Source organism: Carettochelys insculpta, chromosome 1, assembly GCF_033958435.1.
Source record: "Carettochelys insculpta isolate YL-2023 chromosome 1, ASM3395843v1, whole genome shotgun sequence".
NCBI lineage: Eukaryota > Metazoa > Chordata > Testudines > Carettochelyidae > Carettochelys > Carettochelys insculpta.
The window spans coordinates 8,278,602-8,302,893 of NC_134137.1; the positions used below are offsets into that span (position 1 = coordinate 8,278,602).

At 47.1% G+C, this 24,292-nt stretch overlaps 2 protein-coding genes across 2 annotated transcripts; one reads left to right on the forward strand and one right to left on the reverse strand.

Moving 5' to 3' along the window:
• The first annotated feature begins 2,787 nt into the window (after positions 1-2,787).
• LOC142002845 (olfactory receptor 52D1-like) lies at positions 2,788-3,726 on the forward strand. Its single transcript, XM_074979297.1, has one exon. It carries the CDS (start codon positions 2,788-2,790, stop codon positions 3,724-3,726), a length of 939 nt encoding a protein of 312 aa, XP_074835398.1.
• Positions 3,727-17,353: 13,627 nt separating this feature from the next.
• Positions 17,354-18,319, reverse strand: LOC142007670 (olfactory receptor 51G2-like). The gene has a single exon (XM_074984357.1). The coding sequence runs from the start codon at positions 18,317-18,319 to the stop codon at positions 17,354-17,356; it is 966 nt and encodes a 321-aa protein (XP_074840458.1).
• Between the last annotated feature and the right edge of the window lie 5,973 nt (positions 18,320-24,292).

The following is a 24,292-nucleotide window of genomic DNA, read 5'->3' on the forward strand; positions in this document are numbered from 1 at the left end:
TGAAACTTTCCTTGGGGAGGTCCAGGAGTGCATAGAGAGTGTGCGTGGAGTGACAAGGGGGGATATTCAGTAAACAGTGTGCAGTGTGGTGCATTCCTGAAATGGGGCAAAGGACTTCTGGCCTAATACACAGAGCAAAGAGGTGTAGCCAGGCCTCCTAGGGGTGTCTCAGACACTACCACCATGTAGACCGCACTGAGGCAGACACTCTGTGACACGTTCCTTCCTCCAGAACATCCCTGCTTCCCTGAATCATCCCGCTGCAGCCTCCTGGCAAAGTCAGCAATTGCCTGCCAAGGAAAGCAGCCTCAGGAAAGTGTGCCTGGGTTTCTGACAGCCTGCGGGATGGGAGGGGTTTGTGTCATTGTCATGCTGGGCCTTTTGCTCTGCATAGCCTCTCTTCCCACCCCCAGGCCTGTCCCTCTCTCCATCTGTGCATGCCCTCAGCTGATGCTTGGTTTCCCTTCCCCCCTCTCTCCCCCCGACAGAAAGGCAGTTCATGCAGATCTCCCCCTTTTCCTTGTTACAGGGGGACACTGAGCTTAACCTAGTCCGGGAAGGTATTTGTGCGAGCTGTCGCTGTGGGGCCTGTAGGTTTTGTCCTGAGTGAGGGAGGGTCACTGGTAGGTACTGGAAGGTAGGGGTTGGAGGGGGCGGGGGCTTCGTGGATCGGCAGGCAGTGTAACAGGTTGTGGAGAAGTCCAGGTGTGTGCAAAGGGAGGTGGGCAGCCCTGATGGTTACAGGGCAGGGAGTGGCATGAACACAGACAGGTGGGCAGCGCTGGGACGTGTATTTGCTCTCAGTGTGTTTGAGCTCGTTCCTGGAGTCTCTTTCCCCTCCGAGCCACAGAGCTGCAGCCTGTGTGTTTCTATCTGTTGGAGTTGAATGACAGTAACATAACATCCAGCATTTCTCTGGGGGAAGGAACCATGCGTGTTTGTTCCTCAGTTGGTTCAGTCTCCATCACATTCTGATGTCCTTTTCATACGCTCCTTCTCCATCCAAGGCTGCCCCCGTTCCAGCAGCACACTGGCCTCCATTGTCCTCTCTGTGCTCCCTGGCTTCCATGCTGTCGTAATCATGAGGGTTAGCCAGCAGCCTGGGGGCAAATGGGTTAACCTCCTTAGCCAGGTGGGATTGTTGTATAGGAATGTAGGTAAAAATTGAATTTTGGCTCCTCCTTTTTCTGTTCTCTGTCTTTTTGCTCCTTCTTTCCAGCCATGAGGGAGAGAGACACAGAATATCTCCCTCCAAGAACAGGCCCTCCAATCTTCTGTAAGTAGGGTAAAGTTTAGATGAGTCCTTTCGGCTTTATTGTTTTATGGTTTGGGAAGTGGGATCTGATGTCTGTGCACTTTTTAGAAACGTTCTTTTACTCCCCTTGTAACTAAGTTCTAGGCCCACAGTGAAAACTCCCCGTGTGTTTTACTTTGTGACTCTTCCATCTAGTCATGAGGCTTGCAACAGAAATATTGTTGTAATAATAAAGGTTCTCTCTTTTTCTTTTTATTAACCTGGTTTTGGTCAATGTTTGTGTCCTGGTTTTTAGTTTTGGGGCTGAGATTTCCCAAGTAGTCTCTCCCTGGTTTCCTTATTATTACTTGGTTGGTGGCAGTGAATTTTATCCCCAAAATCTAAGGTTTTTAGGATTTTTTGGGGACGTTTATACCAAAACCTGGTAGATAAGGTTTTGCAGGTACCTTTGCTGGCCCCCACTTCTGCATTTATCTTGCTAAAGTGGGGAAGAAGCCATGACATATGCCCTCTGAGCTGCCTGGTGCTCCCCACAGCTCTTACTCTGCAGGGCAGGAGGTATCTCCCCTGAAGTCCTGCTCCCTTGACAGAGAGGCAATCAGTTTCCCCAGGGAGAATCACCCATGGAGAGTGGCAAACACCAGGGCACGGCTGCTGTGGCTCTTTGTGCACCCATAGACACCGTGCCTGACTTCAGAGATTGCTTCACAGCAACAACTTGAAGGCTGAGATATATACACATTCTAATGAGAGCTTGCAACCCTGGGACATGTGAGGGCCTAGATAAATACCAGAGCCACTGGCACCTGCCTAAATGAGTGGGCCGTGTTTACACAAACATTTCATCCCTGAATACTCCAGGACCATTTGAAAGCCACCTATGTTTGCCATTCATGGTGAGGGTTGTATGTTCATCCTTCGGATATTTTATGGACTCAAGTCATTACGTTTCTCACCATGCAGTACCTAAGGGGATCTCTCCACCGTATGAAATACACGCCTCTAGTAAGAGTTTCAAGGCTCCAAGAGCATAGGATTATTTTCCCCAGGGGTCTCCATTCAACATGATCACAGAGAGAAAAAGTGCCCAGGTGTTACACAGAGAAGTCCAGGAGAGGCTGAAACATTATTTTATCTTTTGGTCTTGTATTTTCTCAACGATTCCCCATTCCATTCCTGCTGCAGACCAATGGTTTGTGCTGTTTCTCACCACGAACAGTGAGCAGGAATTCCCAGAGCAGAATTCCAAGATCAGAGTGCCTTGACAGCCAGCTCTTGTCCTGACATCCCACAGTTAAGTTAGAACCTTGTTAGGTGTTTGAGGAGTTGAAGATATTTCCTCCAATGGGGAGACCCCTTAAAATTATTGACACTGAAGTTCATGGGCCATCCTGTGACCCATCCACATGGCTTGCTTAGCTCCCTTGGAGGACATCTCTGGACTTCATTATGTGTAATCTCCCTTGCTCTGCTTCTATCCCTTCACAGGAACCATGAAGACCGCTGAGCTTACTCAGTTCCACACCCACCTCATGGCAGCTTTCAACCTCAGCTCCTCTGAGCCTTCAACATTCATTCTAACGGGCATCCCTGGCCTGGAAGCGGCCCACATCTGGATTTCCATCCCTTTCTCTGTATTCTATATGAGCAGCATGTTTGGAAATTTCACACTTCTGTTTGTTGTAGCTAAAGAGCAGACCTTACACAAGCCAATGTACCTGCTGCTCTGCATGCTGGCGCTCACGGACATTGGAATGTCGACCTCTGTCGTGCCTAAGGCACTGCTTATATTTTGGTTCAATTTGAAGGGCATTACTCTGGGCGGCTGTCTCACCCAGATGTTCTTCATTCACATGGTTCTTGCTATGCAGTCAGCCATCGTCGTCACCATGGCCCTCGACCGCTATGTTGCCATATGTAACCCCCTGAGATACTCCACCATCCTCACCAACGCACATGTAGCTAAGCTGGGGTTAGTGTGTTTGTTAAGAGCTGTTTTTGTTGTACTGCCCCTTCCCTTGCTCCTGAGGGCACAGCCGTTTTGTGCCAACCACATTATCTCCCATACCTACTGCGAGCACATAGCAGTGGCAAAGCTGTCTTGTGGGGACACCACATTCAATAGGACGTATGGCTTGGTGACAGCACTAGCAGTCAGCGGGTTGGACCTGATGCTTATTGCATTGTCGTATGGACTGATCATCAGAGCTGTCCTGAGCATCTCCTGCAAGAAAGCCACCCAAAAAGCCCTCAACACCTGCACAGCTCACATCGGTGTGTTGCTGATATCTTATACTTCCTGCCTCTTCTCCTTCCTGACACAAAGGTTTGATAAGAGCATTCCTTCCCATGTGCACATCACTTTGGCCAACCTCTATCTCCTTGTTCCCCCGGTGCTTAACCCTATCATTTATGGGGTCAAGACCAAAGAGCTTCGTGACAAAGTGGGTAAATACACCTTCAGAAGGTGATTACCTGCAGCCACTGACTTTAAATCTCTGCAGTAAGAGGAGAAAAGGTTAGCTGTCTATGAATGAAGGGTTCTGAGCCACAGTTTGGCTGAGCTGAGCACCGGGGAAGTTCACAGCCTGAGAAGTTCCTCATACCGAATGTCTTATCACTCCATGACCCGGCACTGCTCTCTTCATTGGTGAGTTCTCTCTCTTTGATTGTCACTGGATCTCTTTTGGCATTACCCACCAGCCTACGCTCCACATACTCTGTCACCTGGCCTTTTTCGGACTTCCAGACCACCAGAAGATACTGCCGTCCTCTCACACCAGGTGGTTTTCCTTTTGTCAAACCGAAGTTACACTGTCAGATAGCTAGAAGCAAAAGCAAACAAGAATGCTCAACTTCTTTGTCATATCTACAGTGATCCTGGAATAAAATTGACCTCACTTTTCTACCTGGGATGCTTCAGTCAGTGTGGAGGACAAACCAAAGATTTCAGTTGTAAAAGTGAATGCGAGTAAGTTGTTGCAGGACCTGAGGATGTTCTACTCGGGGATTTTAGGTAAGAGTTGTGAGTGTAACCGCATGGAAGGGTCCTATGGCACCTTATAGATTAACAGAAAAGTTTTGAGAATGAGCTTTTGTGAGCACAGACTCACTTCTTCAGATGCTGGTCTTGGAAATCTGCAGGGTCAGGTATAAATAAGCCAGAGCAAGGGTGGGGATAACAAGGTTAGCTCAGTCAGCAAGGGTGAGGCTGACTACCAGCAGTTGATCTGGAGGTGTGAACACCAAGGGAGGGGAAGCTGCTTCTGTATTTAGCCAGCCATTCGCAGTCTTTGTTTAAGCCAGAGCTGAGGGCGTCGAATTTGCAGATGAATTATAGCTCAGAAATTTCTCTTTGGAGTCTGGTCCTGAAATTTCTTTGCTGTAGGATAGCTACTTTTAAGTCTGCTACTGTGTGGCATGGGAGATTGAAGTGCTCTCCTATGGGTTTTTGTATGTTGCCATTTCTGATATCTGATTTGTGTGCATTTATTCTTTTACGTAGAGACTGTCCACTTTGTCTGATGTATATAGCAGAGGGGCATTGCTGGCACATGATGGCATAAATTATATTGGTAGATGTGCAGCTGAATGAACCCACGATGGAGTGGCTGATCTGGTTAGGTCCTGTAATGGTGTTGCTGGTGTAGATATTTGGGCAGAGCTGACAAAGAGGTTTGTTGCATGGATGGGTCCCTGAGTTAGAGTCACCCTTGCTGACTGAGCTAACCTTGTTATCCCCACCCTTCCTCTGGCTTATTTATACCTGGCCCTGCAGATTTCCAAGACCAGCATCTGAAGAAGTGAGTCTGTGCTCACGAAAGCTCATGCTCAAAACTTTCCTGTTAGTCTATAAGGTGCCACAGGACCCTTCGTTGCTGTTACAGATCCAGACTAACACGGCTACCCCTCCGATACTTGTGAGTTTGTGTTTCTTCAGAAGCGGACGACTGTGTTAAACTGCAACCTCACCATTGTGTCAAATACCTTACTCTTCTATAGATTTGAATTCGGAGTGACTTTTAGCAAACTGCTCCAGTGCATGCACTTACCATTTCCTTTGTTGAAGACGTCAAAAGGAGTTGTGGAGATTTCATGCTGGAGTTTGTGAAGGAGATAGAACAGATTGCCACCCAACAGCAAGGTAACTGAGTCACTTAAGCTGTGTCTACACATGCACGCTACTTCGAAGTAGCGGCACTAACTTCGAAATAGCGCCCGTCGCGGCTACACGCGTCGGGTGCTATTTCGAAGTTAACTTCGACGTTAGGCGGCGAGACGTCGAAGTCGCTAACCTCATGAGGGGATCGGAATAGCGCCCTACTTCGACGTTCAACGTCGAAGTAGGGACCGTGTAGACAATCCGCGTCCCGCAACATCGAAATTGCCGGGTCCTCCATGGCGGCCATCAGCTGGGGGGTTGAGAGATGCTCTCTCTCCAGCCCCTGCGGGGCTCTATGGTCACCGTGGGCAGCAGCCCTTAGCCCAGGGCTTCTGGATGCCGCTGCGGCAGCTGGGGATCCATGCTGCAGGCACAGGGTCTGCAACCATTTGTCGGCTCTGTGGATCTTGTGTTGTTTAGTGCAACTGTGTCTGGGAGGGGCCCTTTAAGGGAGCGGCTTGCTATTGAGTCCGCCCTGTGACCCTGTCTGCAGCTGTGCCTGGCACCCTTATTTCGATGTGTGCTACTTTGGCATGTAGACGTACCCTCGCAGCGCCTATTTCGATGTGGTGCTGCACAATGTCGAAGTTGAACATCGACGTTGCCAGCCCTGGAGGACGTGTAGACGTTATTCATCGAAATAGCCTATTTCGATATTTGCTACATTGAAATAAGCTATTTCGATGTTGGCTTCACGTGTAGACGTAGTCTTACAGTACTAAGTCCTTCTTTCCTCAGTCCTTTATTCCCCAGGCTTTGTCTACATTTACCAGATTAAAACACTGTCACAGCAATGCAACAGTGTGGTCTCACCTCAGCGTAAGAGAGATCTCCACCAGCACTTTAAGAAAAATCACTTTGATGAGGGCTGTAGCTTTCAGGCTGAAAGTGTAGCTCTGAGCACTGGAAGCCTGTTTACACCAGTGCTTTAAGGCCTTGACAATTACTGTACTCTGGAAGGTGTGTGTGTGTGTGCGCGCATGCAATAACTTACCAGTGCTCCAAGACTGGCTGATAACTCATTTTCGCCAGTGTTTTATGGAGACCTTGGACATTTGGAACAGCCATAGAGGAATCAGACTCTGGCTCCCTGACCTCAGAGCAACCAGGACAAGCAGTTTTGGCTTGAAGGTCTCAAACACAATTTGTATGGTGACAGGGACAAAGGCTTTAATGAATGTCACCTGTTTTCTCTTTCTTTGCTAACCCAACCTTTAAGCAATGCTGCAGTTGAAAGATTATTGTCTCAGATGAACCTGATGTAGACAAAATTACACCACAAGTTACACGAGGAACTCTTAGAAAATGTTCTTTGTTAGGATACATATTTAAGGATGCAAATTCCTTTGTGTACTGGTTGTACAGGTGGAAGAAATGATTTCCCTGGTCAGTGCAGGTGTCTGACCTACAGCAGAAGCTAGACAGAAACAGTGAGGATAAAATTTTGCCTTTTGGAGAATAAAAGTGAAAAACACATTCAAAAGCCGGACACAGGCCACTATCCCTGAATGCCATTGGAAATAAAGAGCAACGAAGGGTCCTGTGGCACCTTATAGACTAACAGAAAAGTTTAGAGCATGAGCTTTCGTGAGTTAACTCACTTCTTCAGATGCTGGTCCTGGAAATCTGCAAGGCCAGGTATAAATAGGCCAGAGTAAGGCTGGGGATAACGAGGTTAGCTCAGTCAGGCAGGCTGAGTTGTATTGTCATCAGTAGATCTGGAGGTGTGAACTCCAAGAGAGGGGAAGCTGCTTTTGTATTTAGCCAGCCATTCACAGTCTTTGTTTAATCCTGAGCTGAGGGTATTGAATTTGCAGATGAATTGTAGCTCAGCAATTTCTCTTTGGAGTCTGTTCTTGAAATTTCTTTGCTGCAGGATAGCTACTTTTAAATCTGCTACTGTGTGTCCTGGGAGATTGAAGTGCTCTCCTATGGGTTTTTGTATATTGCCATTTCTGATGTCTGATTTGTGTGCATTTATTCTTTTACGTAGGGACTGTCCAGTTTGTCCGATGTATATGGCAGAGGGGCATTGCTGGCACATGATGGCATAAATTACATTGGTAGATGTGCAGCTGAATGAGCCCACAATGGTGTGGCTGATCCGGTTAGGTCCTGTAATGATGTTGCTGGTGTGTATATGTGGGCAGAGCTGGCAACGAGGTTTGTTGCATGGATGGGTCCCTGAGATAGAGTGACTGTGGTGCGGTGTATAGTTGCTTGTTAGGATTTGTTTTAGGTTGGCAGGTTGTCTGTGAGCAATGATAGGTCTGCCTCCCAAGGCCTGTGAAAGTGGGGGATCATTGTCCAGGATGGGTTGTAGATCCCTGATGATGCGCTGTAGAGGTTTTAGCTGAGGACTGTAGGTGATGGCTAGTGGTGTTCTGTTGGTTTCCCTCTTGGGCTTGTCCTGTAGTAGGAGGCTTTGTGGCACACGTCTGGCTCTGTTGATTTGTGAAAAATCCTTTGCAATCTACATACTGCACAGACTACAGTGAGAGATTATGCCACACACTCTCAAAGAAACTGAGGAACCATCTGATCAGCGTCCTGTACAACAAACAGGAGAACATCAAAAAAGAGCTCTCCAATCTGGAGTCTTTCATCAATAACCAACCTTCAACACAAACTTCCACGCCGCTGAACTTTACTAAAATAAGACAAGAGATTTACACTAGACACTTCACTACTATACAGAAGAAAAAGGACTGCAAACTTTCTAAACTCCTGCCTGCCACACAGAGCCACAGCAGTGGTACCACTAACTCAGCCAGCAATATCATCAATCTGTCCAGCTACACACTCAGCTCAGCAGAAGAGTCTGCCCTTTCTCGGGGACTCTCTTTTTGCCCCACCACACGCACAAACATGATACAGTTCTGCGGTGATCTGGAAGCCTACTTTCGCCATCTCAGACTCAAAGAATACTTTCAACACAACACTGACCAACACACCATTACACACACAACCTCCCAGCAGCACAAGAAGAGTAACTCCACGTGGACTCCTCCCGAGGGCAGAAACAACAGTCTGGACCTATACATAGAATGCTTCCGCCGACGCGCACAGACAGAAATTGTGGAGAAACAACATCGTTTGCCTCACAACCTCAGTCGTGCGGAACTCAATGCCATCCACAGCCTCAGAAGCAACCCTGACATTATAATCAAAGAGGCAGATAAAGGAGGAGCTACTGTCATCATGGACAGGTCTGACTACCAGAAGGAGGCTTCCAGACAACTCTGCAACACCAGATTTTACAGGCTACTTTCCTCAGACCACACCGAGGAATACACTAAAAAACTACACCGTCTGCTCAGGACACTCCCTACACAAGCACAAGAACAGATCTATACCAACACACCTCTAGAGCCCCGTCCAGGGTTATTCTACTTACTACCCAAAATCCACAAGCCTGGAAATCCTGGACACCCCATCATCTCCGGTATTGGCACTCTCACTGAAGGACTGTCTGGTTATGTGGACTCTCTCCTCAGACCCTATGTCACCAACACCCCCAGCTACCTCCGCGACACCACTGACTTCCTGAGAAGACTGCAATACGTTGGTGACCTACCAGAAAACACTATCCTAGCAACCATGGATGTAGAGGCTCTGTATACCAACATCCCACACAAAGATGGAATAAATGCTGTCCGGAACAGTATCCCTGATGATGCTACAGCACATCTGGCGGCTGAGCTCTGCAACTTTATACTCACACACAACTATTTCAGATTCAGTGACAATATATACCTTCAAATCAGCGGCACAGCTATGGGTACCCGCATGGCCCCTCAATATGACAATATTTTCATGGCTGACCTAGAACAACGCTTCCTCAACTCTCGTCCACTAACACCCCGGCTCTATTTACGCTACATTGACGACATCTTCATCATCTGGACCCATGGGGAGGAGACTCTGGAGGAATTCCACTGGGACTTCAACAACTTCCACCCCAACATCAAGCTCAGCCTGGACCAATCTACACAGGAGATCCACTTCCTTGACACTACTGTTCTTATACACAATGGACACATCAGTACCACCCTGTACCGTAAACCCACTGACCGCTACTCCTATCTCCATGCCTCCAGCTTCCATCCCAGACACACCACACGATCCATCGTTTACAGCCAAGCACTTAGATATAACTGCATTTGTTCCAACCCCTCCGACAGAGACAAACACCTACAGGATCTGCACCAAGCATTCCTGAGACTGCAATACCCACCTGAGGAAGTGAGAAAACAAATCAACAGAGCCAGACGTGTGCCACGAAGCCTCCTACTACAGGACAAGCCCAAGAGGGAAACCAACAGAACACCACTAGCCATCACCTACAGTCCTCAGCTAAAACCTCTACAGCGCATCATCAGGGATCTACAACCCATCCTGGACAATGATCCCCCACTTTCACAGGCCTTGGGAGGCAGACCTATCATTGCTCACAGACAACCTGCCAACCTAAAACAAATCCTAACAAGCAACTATACACCGCACCACAGTCACTCTATCTCAGGGACCCATCCATGCAACAAACCTCGTTGCCAGCTCTGCCCACATATACACACCAGCAACATCATTACAGGACCTAACCGGATCAGCCACACCATTGTGGGCTCATTCAGCTGCACATCTACCAATGTAATTTATGCCATCATGTGCCAGCAATGCCCCTCTGCCATATACATCGGACAAAGTGGACAGTCCCTACGTAAAAGAATAAATGCACACAAATCAGACATCAGAAATGGCAATATACAAAAACCCATAGGAGAGCACTTCAATCTCCCAGGACACACAGTAGCAGATTTAAAAGTAGCTATCCTGCAGCAAAGAAATTTCAAGAACAGACTCCAAAGAGAAATTGCTGAGCTACAATTCATCTGCAAATTCAATGCCCTCAGCTCAGGATTAAACAAAGACTGTGAATGGCTGGCTAAATACAAAAGCAGCTTCCCCTCTCTTGGAGTTCACACCTCCAGATCTACTGATGACAATACAACTCAGCCTGCCTGACTGAGCTAACCTCGTTATCCCCAGCCTTACTCTGGCCTATTTATACCTGGCCTTGCAGATTTCCAGGACCAGCATCTGAAGAAGTGAGTTAACTCACGAAAGCTCATGCTCTAAACTTTTCTGTTAGTCTATAAGGTGCCACAGGACCCTTCGTTGCTCTACAGATCCAGACTAACATGGCTACCCCTCTGATAATTGGAAATAAACAACATCATCCTCTTATTGCTGGTTTTGTACCATATGGGGTTGGAAAACATGGCTCATGTGTCACATCCAGACCTTGGCTTATCTGAATCTTCCTGCAACCTCCCTCCCACCCAGACTCCCGCCCTCAGCACGGTCCTGCAGTTTTCATCCTGCTCAAACCTCACACCCCTTTCTGCTCCCCATCAGACCCCTTCCACATGCTGAACCCTGAAACCCCCATTTTTGTCCCACCCGCAGAAGAATTAATCTATCCTGGGACAACCTCTGAACCTCAGTTATCCCCTTCGTCCTCCCTTCCCCACCTGTGGGGCTGGACCGTGAGGTGTCTCAGTCAGGGGCCACATCCATGAGGACTTATCTTCCCCTCTCGCTTTTATGTGGCCCCCAACTGATTTATCTGTGGGCCCCAGCCCGAGAAAGGTTCCCCTCCCTTTCTGTGCTATGTACATTTTGAGCTCCTCCACAGGTGTTTTAATCCCATCCTTCTCTCTTTTGGTTGGAAACCCCTCCAAGCCCTCAATCAGAATGCATGTACCAGCACTGGGGGCTTGATTTTCAATTTGGCATCTCATAGTTATGTTGCTGAGGTGAACAAACTCCTGCTGGGGCTTACAAATACTTTTAAATCAAATCACTCAAGCTTACATTTGTTATATAGACCAAGAGGGGCTTCTGGGAGGAAAACAAAGGACAGGCCAAGGAGGGCCAAGGGCTTTGTGGACTTCCCATTTGAAGAAGAATCCGCTGCCCCTGCGATTGGGAAATATGAAGAACAGACTATGAACTTTTTCTATGTTGTCTCCATGCCCGTAGGGTGGGTTCCTTGTCCCTTTCACAATTTTCTTCCTTTTTTTCCCCATTTACAATTCCTGTTTAATATGTTTAATATGTCTTGTAAAAAAAAGATGCATTCTCTTTGGAAAAGGTCCAGAAAAAGCCAAGTAAATGATGAGGGGTTTGGAACAGGTGCCATATGAAGAAAGATAAAAAGACTGTGACTTTTCAGCGTAGGAAAGAGAATACACAGTGGGGATATGTTAGAAGTCTGTAAAATCAAAACTGGTGTTGAAAAAGTGAATATAGAAGAAGTTATTTACTTCCTCCCATAACATACAGACTAAGGGTCACCAAATGAAATTAATGGGTAGCAGGTTTAAAACTAGCAAAAGGAAGATTTTGTTCACACAGTGAAGAGTGGCCTGTGGAACTCCTTGCCAGAGGATGTTGTGAAGACCACGACTTAAAGAGGGTTCAAAAAAGAGCTAGATAAATTTGTGGAGGTTGGGTCCGTCAATGGCTGTTATCCAGGGTGGGTAGGAGGGTGTCCCTGGCCTCTGTTTTTCAGAGGCTGGAAATGGATGTCAGGAGAGAGATCACTTGATGATTACCTGTTCTCTCCACTCCCTCTGGGGCATCTGGCATTGGCCTCTGTTGGAAGACAGGACACTCGTCTGGGTGGACCTTTGTTCTGACCCAGTGTGGCCATTCTTGCGTTCTCATTGTGTTTTGAATGTAAAGCAGTGATAAGCAGGTTAGGGATATGGCCAGAACTGAGACAGCACCTTGGAAGGGGGACATCTTAGCTCCTCTCCTAAGTGGCTGTGACAGGATTGTGGGTGAAGCCCCTTAAGAGTCCTTTGTGTACTGGTATCATGCACAGCTTTGCAGAGACGGGTATCATGCACAACCTTTTCCCTGAACTCTCTTATTGTGGGGCTAGAGCAGTAACTTGACTTGACTTGACTTCAACCTTCTGAGTGGAGTACATAGGTCATTGGCAGGTCTCCTCCACTTCACTCTGTCTCAAGACATAACTTACAGCTGATTCCAGGCGTACACCAGTTTCTGTCCTTCACTCGCAGTAGATCCTCTGCACGTTGTCCATTGTCTTTCTCTTGTGTATTTTCCTTGCAGGTTCCATTTGAGAGCTTGACAGACCGTGCTTTCTTCTCTTGATTTGAACGTCAAGTGGTTCTTGTTATTCTTTGTTCGTGCTCCTCCTTTACGACAAAGTCATGCTGTTTGTTGTGAAGGATGTACCTCAGGCATCTGTTTCTGAATGTCTGTAACTTGTGATTAAAGCAGTAAACGTGACATTATTTGTTTGGCCTTTTGAACTTACCTTGAAAGAAATGAAAGTGTGCTCAAGGAACTGACTAAATAAACCACAGGGTTCACTCTGCCTGAGAAGTGTTTGGAACTATTGATTCACCTAGGCTGGCAGGACTGGGCTCTCACTGAAAAGCAATACACACCCAAAATCCTCTGGGTGGCTTGGTAAAGACGAGGAAATCAACACAAGTGACTGTAAGAGCGTGGTGACCTTCCTGTGTCTTTCTAAGACATCTATTTCACTCACAAGTTATTTGGCTTGAGAGAAGAATTTGCGGGAGAAATTCAATGGTCTATTGTACAGGTGGTTTGGTAAGGTCATGATGTCTCTTCTTGCATTACAATCTATCAAGATGAGGGTGACAGCTTGCATGGAAGAGCTTAACAAAGTGTTTCTCAACCTTTTATCTGATAAAGTACTCATGAAAAAAAAAATTGCTTGCATGCACCTGAGGGTGTGTGTACTACCAGCTGAGAAACATGGTCTGAAAGTAATCTGAGGCCTTGAAACAAGTGCCATTCAGCCTTTCCCGTTTACTGCAAAGTTTTCAGGAGTCAGATTTGTTTTGCATACCACCAAGTTACACCTCACTGAAAACCTACTTGCAAAAACATGCAAAACTATCACAGAAAACTACTTCTGAAAACTTGCTGACCTCCTACCGTCTTATCATCAAATAAATGAATGGGAATGGAAATATTGTACTTACATTTCAACACAAGGCGTAGGAAGCACGAGAAACAAGTCGTTGTTTGAATGAACTTTTAGATTGTACTGACTTTACTAGTGCTTTTTGTGTAGCCTGATGTAAAACTAGGATATGTCTAGGTGAGTTGGGGTACCCCCTGGAGGACCTCAGTGTTCCCCCAAGGGTACAGGTACCCCTGGATGAGAAGCACTGGTTTAACAGAGCATTTCATGGTGCACAGATTCTCTTAAAGAAGAGGATATTAAAGAAGGATTTCAAAAATAAGTAACTTTTGTGACAAAGTCAAGCCAGAGGCTTGAAATATAGTGGGAAAAAGGCAGCCGCAAAAATTAACAGTCTGCTCATTAGAGGTGGAGGGCTGCAGGACCGTAAGGAGCAGATGGCATTGAGCTGGTCCAGGCAGATTGGGGCCAGCTGACTCCACTTCAGGCTTGCTGGAGGATTTTAAAAGCCTGCCTAGCTCGAAGGAGGAGGGGGACAGAGCACACACCCACCCAGAGTTACAGAGGCAGAATCAGCAAAGGAGGGAGTCCCAGGCGTGGCTGGGCTCCCAGCCCCAAAAACTATCTGCAGGCTCAAACCCCTGGCAAAAGGGGAAGCCTGCCTGCCTGCCCAAACACTGGCCAGGGAAAGAGGGGCCCTGGCCTCATGGTTAATAACAATTATTTCCAATTAAGAGTGAGGTAACAGTGCTGAAAATACATTTGATCCTACAGACATTGGGAACAAAGCCATGGTTAAAGCTGAATCAAGTTTTGCACTTAAAGTAGGGATTCAGCTTCTGCAAATGTGAAGAATGCCGTGTAGCCTCGGCCAGCACTTACCCTCTGAGTACAGATAGAGGTTTTGAAGTCAATTCCCTTGATAATTTGTGAACTAGTGCACGTCGTCTTGCCCCCTTAAAAGTTCCTTCTTCCTTTGCTTACGAAAGAGGCGATCTATAGGCACAGGATGCAGGTTTGCTAACGGGATAGTCGCACCACCATTTTTTGGCGTGAACACTATAATTTTCCCTTTGGAGTAGCTGTGACATTGGTCACTGGAGGGATGACGGCTTTTAGGAGCAGTGAGCGCTCTGAGGCTTTCAGCTCCAGGTCCCCCTCTGGTTCCCTCATTTTAAACCTGTGACTTAAGAACATAAGAACATAAGAACATAAGAATGGCCATACTGGGTCAGACCAAAGGTCCATCAAGCCCAGCATCCCATCTGTCGACGGTGGCCAATGCCAGGCGCCCCAGAGAAGGAGAACAGAAGACAAGTGATTTATCTCCTGCCATCCATCTCCTGCCCTTGTTATGAAGGCTAGGGCACCATACTTTATCCCTGGCTAATAGCCATTTATGGACCTGACCTGCAAAAATTTATCAAGCTCTTTTTTAAACCCTAATAGAGTCCTGGCCTTCACAGCCGCCTCGGGCAAGGAGTTCCACAGGTTGACTGTGCGCTGTGTGAAGAAAAATTTCCTTTTATTAGTTTTGAACCCACTACCCATCAATTTCATTTGGTGTCCCCTAGTTCTTGTATTATGGGAAAAGGTAAATAATTTTTCTATATTCACTTTCTCCACACCATTCATGATTTTATATACCTCTATCATATCGCCCCTCAATCGCCTCTTTTCCAAACTGAAAAGTCCCAGTCTCTCTAGCCTCTCCCCATATGGGACCCTTTCCAAGCCCCTAATCATCTTAGTCGCCCTTTTCTGAACCTTTTCTAATGCCAATATATCTTTTTTGAGGTGAGGAGACCACATCTGCACGCAGTACTCGAGATGTGGGCGTACCATAGTTTTATATAGGGGAAGTATGATATCTTTTGTCTTATTATCGATCCCTTTTTTAATAATTCCTAACATCCTATTTGCCTTACTAACTGCCGCTGCACACTGCGTGGATGTCTTCAGAGAACTATCCACTATAACTCCAAGATCCCTTTCCTGATCTGTCGTAGCTAAATTTGACCCCATCATGTAGTACGTGTAATTTGGGTTATTTTTTCCAACATGCATTACCTTACACTTACCCACATTAAATTTCATTTGCCATTTTGCTTCCCAATCACTCAGTTTGCTGAGATCTTTTTGTAGTTCTTCACAATCCCTTTTGGTTTTGACTGTCCTGAACAACTTGGTGTCATCTGCAAACTTTGCCACCTCACTGCTTACCTCATTTTCCAGATCATTGATGAACAAGTTGAACAGGATCGGTCCCAGGACTGAGCCCTGGGGAACACCACTAGTTACCCCCCTCCATTGTGAAAATTTACCATTTATTCCCACCCTTTGTTTTCTGTCTTTTAACCAATTCCCGATCCATGAAAGGACCTTTCCTCCTATCCCATGACCACCTAATTTACATAAAAGCCTTTGGTGTGGGACCGTGTCAAAGGCTTTCTGGAAGTCTAGGTATATTATGTCCACTGGGTGCCCCTTGTCCGCATGTTTATTAACCCCTTCAAAGAATTCTAATAGATTAGACAGACACGACTTCCCTCTGCAGAAACCATGCTGACTTTTGCCCAACAATTCGTGCTCTTCTATGTGCCTTGCAATTTTACTCTTTACTAGTGTTTCTACTAATTTGCCTGGTACTGATGTTAAACTTATCGGTCTATAATTGCCAGGATCTCCTCTAGAGCCTTTTTTAAATATTGGTGTTATATTGGCCGTCTTCCAGTCATTTGGTACCAAAGTGGATTTAAAGGATAGGTTACAAACTTGCACTCCTGCTCCTGTTTTCTCATTAGTGGTCCTAGGCAGTCATTTGTGTCCTGGGCCCAGTAGCCCGTCCTTCTGGGCTGGGTGTGTGGGGTGCGATTAGCACCCAGCATCCAAATAGTCACTGGAGGAAATGTATTGAGAATGCTCAGTCACTGAAAACTTCAAGGACAATCACCCACGTAGGATTTATTCTGATAATCAGATTCACCAAACCTGTACAAAACATCTGTCATAACATGCTGGTTACCAAAACAAAATTATCTTTAAGCAATCCAGCCATTGGCTCCCACCAAGCCATTTATGTTTATATTTTGAGTTATTTAAAATGTTATTCACCATCAATAAAGTACTCCCAAACCTAAGAGGTCAAACACGTTGCCCACAAGGTCAATGCATAGTTCAGATTTTTCCCGAATACAAGTAGACAGACAATTCTTTTTCACTAAACGAGAATTTATTTAAAATGAAAAGAAAGTTACCGAGGTTAAAAGGTAAGATGTAGGTGTGACTCAAATTCTTAGGTCAGTTTCATGACACAGATGGTGAAGTTGCTGATTTCTAGAAATTTTCTGGAATAAATGGAAAATATCATAATCCAATAGGGGATCTATGTGCAGAGTTTATTCAAATTCTTCCATATGAATTCCATGGCTAATCCAGCAACAATCAGAAGTCCTCTGTCAAATGACTTGGATATCTCCTAACAAAATTTAAGCAGATCTTAGATGATAAGAATCAGGTCCCAAAGTCCCTTTAGAACTGAAATTCAGCTAATTAGCCTTGTGTCAGCAAAATGTCAAAACAGGGAAGAAGGGGTGATGTACATTGCTACTTTGAAATAACTTCCTTTTCTAGACCTACATTGATAACTAGCATGAGGCAATTGAAAATTCAAATGGTTCATGGGTAGTTTACTGCAAAGTTTAAAAAGAAACAAAGACAATTACACTGCAAGTGATCTAAATGTTAACATCTCCCTTTGATTTCCAAATCAGTAGAATATAGAAATGAAGCACTGCAGACTGAAATCACAGTACGGCATTGTAAAGGTAATTGCATAATATTGAACTTCTAAGAAGATATAGGTAAATACAGACAAATATGATTATCTACTTCGGATTCTCCAACAATACGACTGTGTCTACAGACCAGACAAACCAACTTAGTATTCACACTGGAACCTCTTAGCGGAATAGTTCTGAAAGATCTTCTTGATCTGTTTACGGATCTCTTTGGTTTTTATGCTGTATATGATGGGATTTAGCACAGGGGGGAAGAGGAGGTGGAGATAAGACAGAAGAATCTGACTCTCAGGAAGAGCCTTTTCCTTGAACCTGTGAATCATAGACAAACTGATCAGCGGGGTGTAGAAAAGGAGGGTGGCACAGATGTGGGAGACACAGGTGTTCAGAGCCTTGAGACGCTCGCGCCAGGACGTGATACTCAGCACTGTCCTAAGGATCAGGATGTAGGACAACACAATGAGCACTGAGTCCAGTACAAGAGTAGAAAGGACAATAAACAAACCATAGAAGCTATTGGGCGTAGTGTCTGCACAGGCCACCTTCATCACATCTGGATGCAAACAATACGAATAAGAGAGAGGTTGAATCCCGCTGTACGGCAACCATTTGAGAAGAATGACAGCTGGGATATGCAGACCACTACCTCTGATTATTGAAGCCACCCATATGTTTCCTATCCTTGAATCGGTTAAAGTAGAAATGTATTGTAGCGGGTGTCGAATTGCAACAAAGCGATCAAACGCCATGGCAAGGAGAACAGAGGATTCCATGATGGAGAAAGTGTGAATAAAGAAAAGTTGGGCCAGACACACATCGATGTCAATTTCTCTGGCATTAAACAGGAAGACACCGAGCACTGTCGGCATGGTGGAAGCAGATAAGCCAAGGTCGGTGACAGACAACATAGAAAGGAAGAAGTACATGGGTTGATGGAGGTTCCGCTGGGACTTTACCACAAAGAGAATCAGACCGTTTCCTAAAATTGCAGTGAGGTACAGCAAACAGAAAGGGATGGAGATCCAGAGGCGGTCAGGTCCCAGCCCTGGGATGCTGGCCAGGAGGAATGTTGCAGGATGGATATTGGTGTCATTACAGGTTGGCATGATGCCCTGGAGAGGTTCTGCTCAGATTACTCATCCGCATTCCCTGCAGTGAAAAACAATATCAAAAAACAAGTGACCCCCGACGGAAAATGTTACCCTTCCTGCCACTGTTCTGCAGACAATTTGGAGTCAATACCTTGACGTGAAGGTATCCCCAGCTCATTACTAAGAATTGTCTGTTCTTATAGGGTGCTACGTGTTCATGTGTCTCTGAGTGCTGTAAGAAAGAGCCCAAGCATGAGTCAATAAGAGGATCTAGATCGTCATTTCACTGATGGTAAACAAAAGCAGAGAAGAGTCAAGCAACTTGCCTGAGGTCGTGCGGGAGATCAGAGACAGAACTCAGGTCTCCTGACTCTCTGCCGCTTGTCCCTTCGCGAGACCAAACCCCCTCCCTGAGATGGGATTTGCCATAGAAAGACTTGTGTGAAGTCACACTGTGAAATGCGCTTGAAAAGAGGTGTGGTGCTGAAACCCATACACTGGATCACAACACTCCTGCACTCTGGAACACGGATTCAGTCTGGATCCGGATCTCAACTGTTGAGCTTAGACCTGCCTGATAAACATAGTGGTGCAGCTCTTTTAAAATCCTGAAAGTGCACGAAAAATGACTTTTATTGTAAGTGGTCCTCAGGCTGAGAAGTGTTCCCGAGCACAGCTCAGTGGTGGCTTCCAGTGAGTTCCCCAAAGCCATTCCAGGTGGCTGTTGCAGAAGAGGGAACAAAAAGCATCTCTGCCATGCGGGAGCGATAAACACCAGCTTGGCCCTTCTGTTGTGTATGATGTTATGTTTGTAGAGGCGGGTAAAGTGAAAAGGAGCCATTTGGAGAGCAGGCACATGAGTTGTGTGCTGTCTGGACTCCAGATGCATCCTTTGCTCACACTGGGTGAAATCCTCTTCTGTGCAGAGAGCTGGCACATCACGTACGTTGTGCAGCCTGGAATTTTGCCCTCCACAAGAGGTTACTGTGACAAACCCTGTCCTCACTTCTGTGTATAACTCTAGGGACAGCAGCTGGCCAAAGTGGCTTTCACCGAGACAAAACCCTCAGTGACGTTCAATTTTGTTGGAGCTCAAATGTAGCACTTAGAGTACCCTGGCAGACAGATGCTCTGGGAGGTCCTATACACGCAGCAAGCACCATGCTTCTAGAAGCTGCAGGAGGCACAGGCGGTACCTGTGATTTTTTAGTGGTTACAGAACACTCTCTCACTGGCTGCGAACTACAGACCAGTTATTCAGGACCCACCTCTTCAGGGCTCCTTTCACGCTTCCTGTTCAGTGGCTGGTGCTAGTGACTGTGAGCCAGGCTGACCACAGCTTGGACGTGGCATCCCGAGATTCTTTATTCCCATACACATCCTAGAACACAGGGAGTTAGGGACACGAACTGCCTTTCACTGGGGTTTGTGATCCCCACTCCACCCCGATTGCCCGCACATGGGCAATGTTTGTACCACTGTGACTGTGGAGCGGGGACTTGTCTTCCTAATGGGCTGGGGTGGATCTGTTGCACGTTTAAGGGAGTTTGCTGCTCTGTGTGTCAATCTGCCAGTCTGTGTGTGCACCTGTCTGTTTGTTCAAAACCTCCTGCAAAATGGTAAGAGCTAAGGCCCCCAGACTTGGTGAGGCTGATTTCTCATATCATAAATGAACCCAGGGTAAAGGTGTGGTTGGGCCAGGAAAAGAGACAGGATCAGCAGATGGCTGAAAAGGGCTGGCTGGGGGCATACCCCTCCTGTCTGGGACTGTCCCCAGCCTCCCAGCTCCCGAGAGCCCTTTAGGAAGGTGAGGGGGCCCTAAACTCCACCCTGCCCCACAAATTCTTATGGGAACATTTAAAAATGAGACAAAATCACCAGGTGGGTGGAAGGGGCTGGCTGGGAACACCCCAGCCCCCAGCCCCCAGCCCAGGACTGCTCCAGTCCCAAACCTCCTTTGCTCACCAAGAGCTGTTTAAAAAAAGTGGGGGTGAAGGTCCCCTACCCCGAATCCTATGGGAACATTGCAGCAAGTTCCTCTGCATTCCTCACTCTGGCTGGGGAGTGGAGCGGGAGGATGAACCTGGAGCTGCCCCAGCAGAGGGACATGCATCCATCCCCCTGGCTGTGCTCGCTGGAGCTGCAACCCTACAGCAGCCATGACAAGGTGCTTCTCAACTATCCCCCAAGCTGGGGTAGCCCCTTCCCCCTGGGGCAGCTTCATCCTGAACCCCTCACCTCCAGTTCCACCCCAGAGCAATGATTTGAATGAAGACAAAACAACTGAATTGAGCAAATAACTGATAATGACGCTGGTAATAAAAATGTGCAGCTCATTCTTTACAGACAATGCACATCAAGCAGTTGAGACTGTCTGTTAATATGAATTAAATTGATACAATAGGAGCCCTGCACTTACCAACCCAACTAAAACAGAAGCTGGAGAGTGATCATCATCTGCCCCCGAGAAACCCCAGTTTGAATGCTCTGGGCAGTAATATCTCACCTTGTGTCAGACACACACTGGGGAAGCGTTTATAGCGCAGCTGCTAAAAGCTCTAGAGAATCAGTTGGAAATCACTGTGGATCTGACTGTCACATGTTTTAGCTCTACCAGCACCAGTGGAAAATATCTCCAAGATGAATGATCTGAATTATTTTCTTACATACTCAGTTGCCAGTGGTGCAGCTTCTGGGATTAAGGGGTAACCCAATTCACAAGATGGTTTGGAATATGCAACAATTGTCCGTCACAGAGCTGCTGTAAATGGTGAAGCTGCAGTCAGTCGGGGAGAGGTGGAAAAGGTTATCTGAGTAAAAGCACAGGGTTTGTTTTTTAAGGAATATAAGTTTAATTAAGTAAAAAAAAAGTAAATTATCTTTCTGGAAAACTACGTAAGTAAAAGTACAACTGTGTCACATCTTGATTGTATTCAAGTGTCACAAAGTATCAATGGGTTCCCACTTTGTACTTCCAAATACTCAAGTATAATCAAGACAAAATACTTTCTGGCTTTTACTCAAGTAGTTTTCCAGAAGGATAATTTAACGTTTATTTAATTACATGTCCCCCCAAAGCAGCTGTACTTTTGCTCAAGTAACTGTCTGAGTTACTTTTTCCACCTCTGGTCAGGGGGTAGGCACTTGCTTGAGGTTAGGAGTTGACCTATTTTTTTCTTTAAGAGCGTTTAGCTCTTGTAAGTGGTGACAAAGCGACAGATCCGGCGTCGTCTGTGTTTTAATGAGCTGAAATTCGCCCTAGCCCATTCCAGACTGGCACCACAGAGTGTGTGCTGGCCGGCACACAGGCCAGGGAGTTTGAAATCTTTCCATTAGCTGGATTTGAAACTGTTGGTTATCTCGTAAAACAAAGCAGCCAGGTCTCCCCATAGGCTCAGGGAAACCCCGCTCCTCCCTGCCCAGGAGTATTCTGTAGCCTCAGCAGATATTTTCCTCGGAACCCCCTGGCACAGTCCATTCCCCTGGCCTACTCCTCCAAAGCCCTCTCCACCCATACATCATTATGTGGTCCCTTCTCCTGCCCAGTAATCCTGTCTCCCATGAATCTCATTCCTCCCCACAGGCTCCCCAGCTCTACCTGTCATCCACATCTTCACTCCAGGCCCCAGGGACTCTGTCTCAGCCCCCGGCTTCAGGTCTGTAGCCCGTTGTCCTCCTTTGTTTCCCCACCATCACCCTCCCCCAACCAGCTTCCTCTCAGGCCTCCAGTTCTCCTGCTTCTCACCTCTTCCACCTCCTCCCTTTCCAGATTCAACCTCCCCTACCCCCACCACCAGATATATGACCAATGTGGCCCTCTCCCCTCAACTTCTTTTCAGCCCTTTGCAGACTATCCACCCTCTGCCGCCAGTCACCCCCCTTGATGGGAAAAGGGGGCTTGTCCTCCCCAACCCCTCACAAGCCATTAGCTCCTTCATGTCCTTCAACTTGGGGAAACAAGGGGACCTGCCTCTTGCCCTTCCCATTACAGACCATCAGCTCCTCCCTGGCACCCAAACATAGACCCTCCATGGTCCTACACTCAGTCGAAGCCTGAATGTCTACAGCACAATTAAATGACTCCTGAGCCCGAACTCTGCAAGCCAGAAACAGAGGCAGCTGACAGGTACCAGGCACAGGTGTCTCATGGGGTGTTTCTGCACTGAGAGGCTTTGCTTTCGGAACGAGGAAACTCACCGCATACAACACACAAAGTTGATTGAGTGATACTGCAGCACCCGCGCGTGCGCGCACGCACACACACACACACACCCCGGGAAAGATATGTTCTGCATGGTTCACCTTTATCCCAGCTCTGTTCTTGCTACTGAGGGCCTTCTAGATTACAAGGCTAAGGCCTCCCTGTCTTGCCATTCAGTTTCTTACGAAGAAACCAGATCCCTCTCTCTGTTCTGCCCTTTGTGCTCCCAGACAAACAACCCCCTTCGCAACCTGAAACAAATCTGGAGGCCCTGCCTGTGAAACCTTGCACAAAACGCCCATGACACATGAGCTGGTGGTAATGCCGGGCTGATGTTTGAGGGCTGTTGGGCACAGTCTCTACGAGCGTGCGGCCAAGGGGAGGGGAACGTGCGCAGAGGCAGGAGTGCTTTGGCCTGTAGCAAAGTCGAGATCCGTACCTATGAGCGTTCCCTCTCGTTTGTTGTCTATCAGTGTGAGCTGCTGAATCTCTCCTGGTTGGCTGCCCCAACACTCAGCTTCCAGGGCACACTGAGCCCTATGACATGTAGGCCTGGCAGAGAGGTAAAGGCTGATTTTTGGACATTGATTTGCAGACCCAGATCCACGAACGTGTCCGTTGCATTCTGGGCACAACTCAGGAGGCCTCAGTGAAGGGGGGGCTTGGAAGAAAGGGTAGATAATAGTCCTCTGAGTGTGTAGGTGAACAGCTGCTATTGAGCTTCCTGTCAGACTAATCCCCGGGGTTGGATGCTGAGGAAGTGTGTGTGGTCCGGGGAAGCTGAGGTATCTCGCAGGCCCATGCACTGCTGTGTGCCAGTTCTTCACTGCATCCAACATGCTGTGGCCTGGACACATCACTGGACGTGCGCCGTGTAAAGCTCAGTTTGAAATAACCTTTGTCATATGTTCAGCTGCTGCATTGGGCCGGCCCCACCGCTGCTGTCCTCGCACCTGTTTGTGTCTCTTAGTTTTCCCCCTCAGTCACGAAAGGGTCCATTTCTCAGGCAAGCTGTTTCTTCCAGTAAGTGCGCTGCTGCTAACGGGTTTACAATTCTTTTTTAATGACCGAAACCCTTGTACTGTGAGGGGAGCAGAGGTCATCTACAAATCTCCCCACCTTCACTCTGCCTTGGGACAAAACTTGCAAGTGACTCCAGGAGTATCCCAGTTGTTGTCCGTCAGTCTCAGTAGATGTTCTCCAGGTTGTCTGAGGCCTTCCTCTGTTGCGTTCTCCTTGTGGGTTGCGTGGGACAGCTTGATGGACTACGCTAAATGACGGTTTTCTGAGTGTGGCCTAACCTTCTCCGCTTTCTTCTCTTGATTTCAACATCAAGTGGTTCTTTTCCTGCTCTGTTCCAAAGCTCCTTGTTTGTGACCAAGTCTTGCCATTAGGTGTTCAGGATGTACCTCAGGCATCTGTTTATGAGTGTCTGTAGCTTGTGATTTGAAGATTTCAAGGAAAAAAACACATAACGGACCTCTGAACTGGCGCAGGTATAAGAGACCCCTGCATGGGATGAGTGTAGCACCCTGTGTGGCCTCCATTGACTCCCCCAGACTCCTTTGCTCAGTCCAGGGTGGCTGGAGCTCTGGCTGCCCCATTATCCCCTGCCCTGGGTGTACACAGCCCTGCTGCAGGCGCTCCAGCTGCCTGGGGCTGACAGACAGAGCCCATTATTTAGAATAAAGGCACACGTCTTGAATCTCCCTTTATACCTTCCCATGCCTCCCTCGCATTGTGTGTCCCCATTGCTTCCCAAGGGCTGGTGAGAGAGCCGCTCATTA

What these genes read in the sequence shown, in the direction of transcription:
- LOC142007670 (XM_074984357.1), bottom strand. Translation starts at nt 18,319, where the DNA reads ATGCCAACCTGTAATGACACCAATATCCATCCTGCAACATTCCTCCTG.
- LOC142002845 (XM_074979297.1), top strand. Translation starts at nt 2,788, where the DNA reads ATGGCAGCTTTCAACCTCAGCTCCTCTGAGCCTTCAACATTCATTCTA.